General features: G+C 47.3%; 1 protein-coding gene across 1 annotated transcript in view; it reads right to left on the reverse strand.

Moving 5' to 3' along the window:
• Positions 1 to 1,813, reverse strand: part of DOPEY2 (dopey family member 2) — a 96,158-nt gene that overhangs the window by 47,169 nt on the left and 47,176 nt on the right. The window contains exon 12 of the mRNA XM_023533892.1: positions 927 to 1,118. Within this exon, the coding sequence (XP_023389660.1) occupies positions 927 to 1,118 (192 nt within the window). The remainder of the gene's footprint in view (positions 1 to 926; positions 1,119 to 1,813) is intronic.

The following is a 1,813-nucleotide window of genomic DNA, read 5'->3' on the forward strand; positions in this document are numbered from 1 at the left end:
TGTGGCGATGCTGACTGCCACACTGTTTCTACCGGTGGAAAATCAGAAATAACCTGAATGACGTCAATAGGAGGGTGGCTGGAGAAACTGTAAAGCCGTACTGCAGACTGTCACGCAAAAGTTTAAAAAGAATAAGAGACCTCTGTGTATATCAATATGTTAGCAAGTTGGAGAAGAGTGTTAATGTCATGGGTTGGACTGCATTTCCTAAAAAAACATAATGCAGTCCTAACCTCCAGTGCCTGTGAACGTGACTTTATAAATCGGCTCCTTGCAGATGATCGAGTTAAGATGAGGTTATTAGGGTGGCCCCTAATCAAATATGACCTTACAAAAAGAGGAAATGCAAACAGAACACACAGGGAAGACACCCTGTGAAGATGAAGGTTGAAACTCGGGTGATGTATCTACAAGCCAAGGAACGCCAGAGGCTGGAGGCGCATGGGACGCCCTCTCCCTCCGCTCTCAGACATCGGCCCCACTGCTGCCCCGACCTTGGATTCCTGGCCTCCAGAACTGTGAGACAGGCACTTTCTGTTACTCGATTCACTCATCTGTGCGCAGTGACCTTGTGACTGCAGTCCAAGGAAACTAATATCTCACTTATATTAGAAAAAAAACCAAAATGACACACAGACAGACAAGCACACAGTAACGTCTGGACGGTGAGCTGTATCTAGCCATTAGCTGCGCGGTGTGGGCTCCAGCAGGCAAGGAGCAGGAATATGGGCGAAGTAAAGGCGGTTAACTTCCCTACTAAAATCTTTTAGAAGGTGCTTGAGGATCTGAGAAGCGTATTTTAGACGTTACCTACATATATTCTAGTCCTTACTCCTACCCTAACCAACCCTAAACACTTCATGCTCCCATGAAGGTGTCAGCTCCTTTTAAGCGCACAGAACCATCCGGCCGCTCTCGGCACGTACGGGGCTTCCGCTTGTGGACTCTGCGTCTAGGTAGGAAGGCGGCATCTGGACTTTGCTGAGCACTTTGAAACACGTCTTCAAGGCATGCGTGAGCTCAGGTAAACTCAGAGCTTCCATCTCCTCAGCCAAAGGCTGCACCAGGCAGCCGAGCACCTGTGGGAGATACTGGGTCTGCACCTCAGAGTACAGTTCCTGTGGAGCAAAAACAGGGTCAGCTGGCATGGTTTTCAGTTCACAATCACAGGGGAAAATAATAAAATTCACCTCAAAACAGCATCTTAGAAAATCCAATTTTTTTAGATCCTAAAGTTTTACCTTAATTCCCAAATTGGAAAACAAAATATTTCTTTTTGATCTAGATAAGTTGATGGACATTTGTCCTCTCCTTTCAAGTGGCTTCACCCTTTCTAATAGAAAATCACTGCCACATTTATTTCTATATCAAGGAAAGTAGTTTGCCAGAGGACCTCACCAAGGGAATGACATCCAGGAGGAGCACGAGGAGGGTGCAGAGCTCCGAGACCGTGGGGGGAGGGCTGCTGCTCGTCCCGGCCGTGGGACTCGGCTTCCCTGGTCTGTGTAAGCCACAGCAAAGAAAACCAGATCAGCTCTTTCTCCGATAATAATTTCAAGCATTTCTTTAATTTCCAACAAAGTTACTTATTCTATTTCAAGCATAATAAAAGACAACGTCTAGAGTTCCAATAGTTGAGCGTCGGTGCCTAAAACAACTCAACACAGAGAAGTGTCGATAAGCGTTAGCAGATCTGGAACGCTGTCAACAGCAGCAATTCCAGGCTCCAGCCCCGGACTGAAAGCATGTTCCGGGGGAGGAGCCTGGCTAGAGAGACACAGGCCCAACACCTGTCACCTCGAGCAAGCCGAGA

This window comes from Pteropus vampyrus, unplaced genomic scaffold (genome assembly GCF_000151845.1).
Source record: "Pteropus vampyrus isolate Shadow unplaced genomic scaffold, Pvam_2.0 Scaffold114, whole genome shotgun sequence".
NCBI classification, from domain to species: Eukaryota; Metazoa; Chordata; class Mammalia; order Chiroptera; family Pteropodidae; genus Pteropus; species Pteropus vampyrus.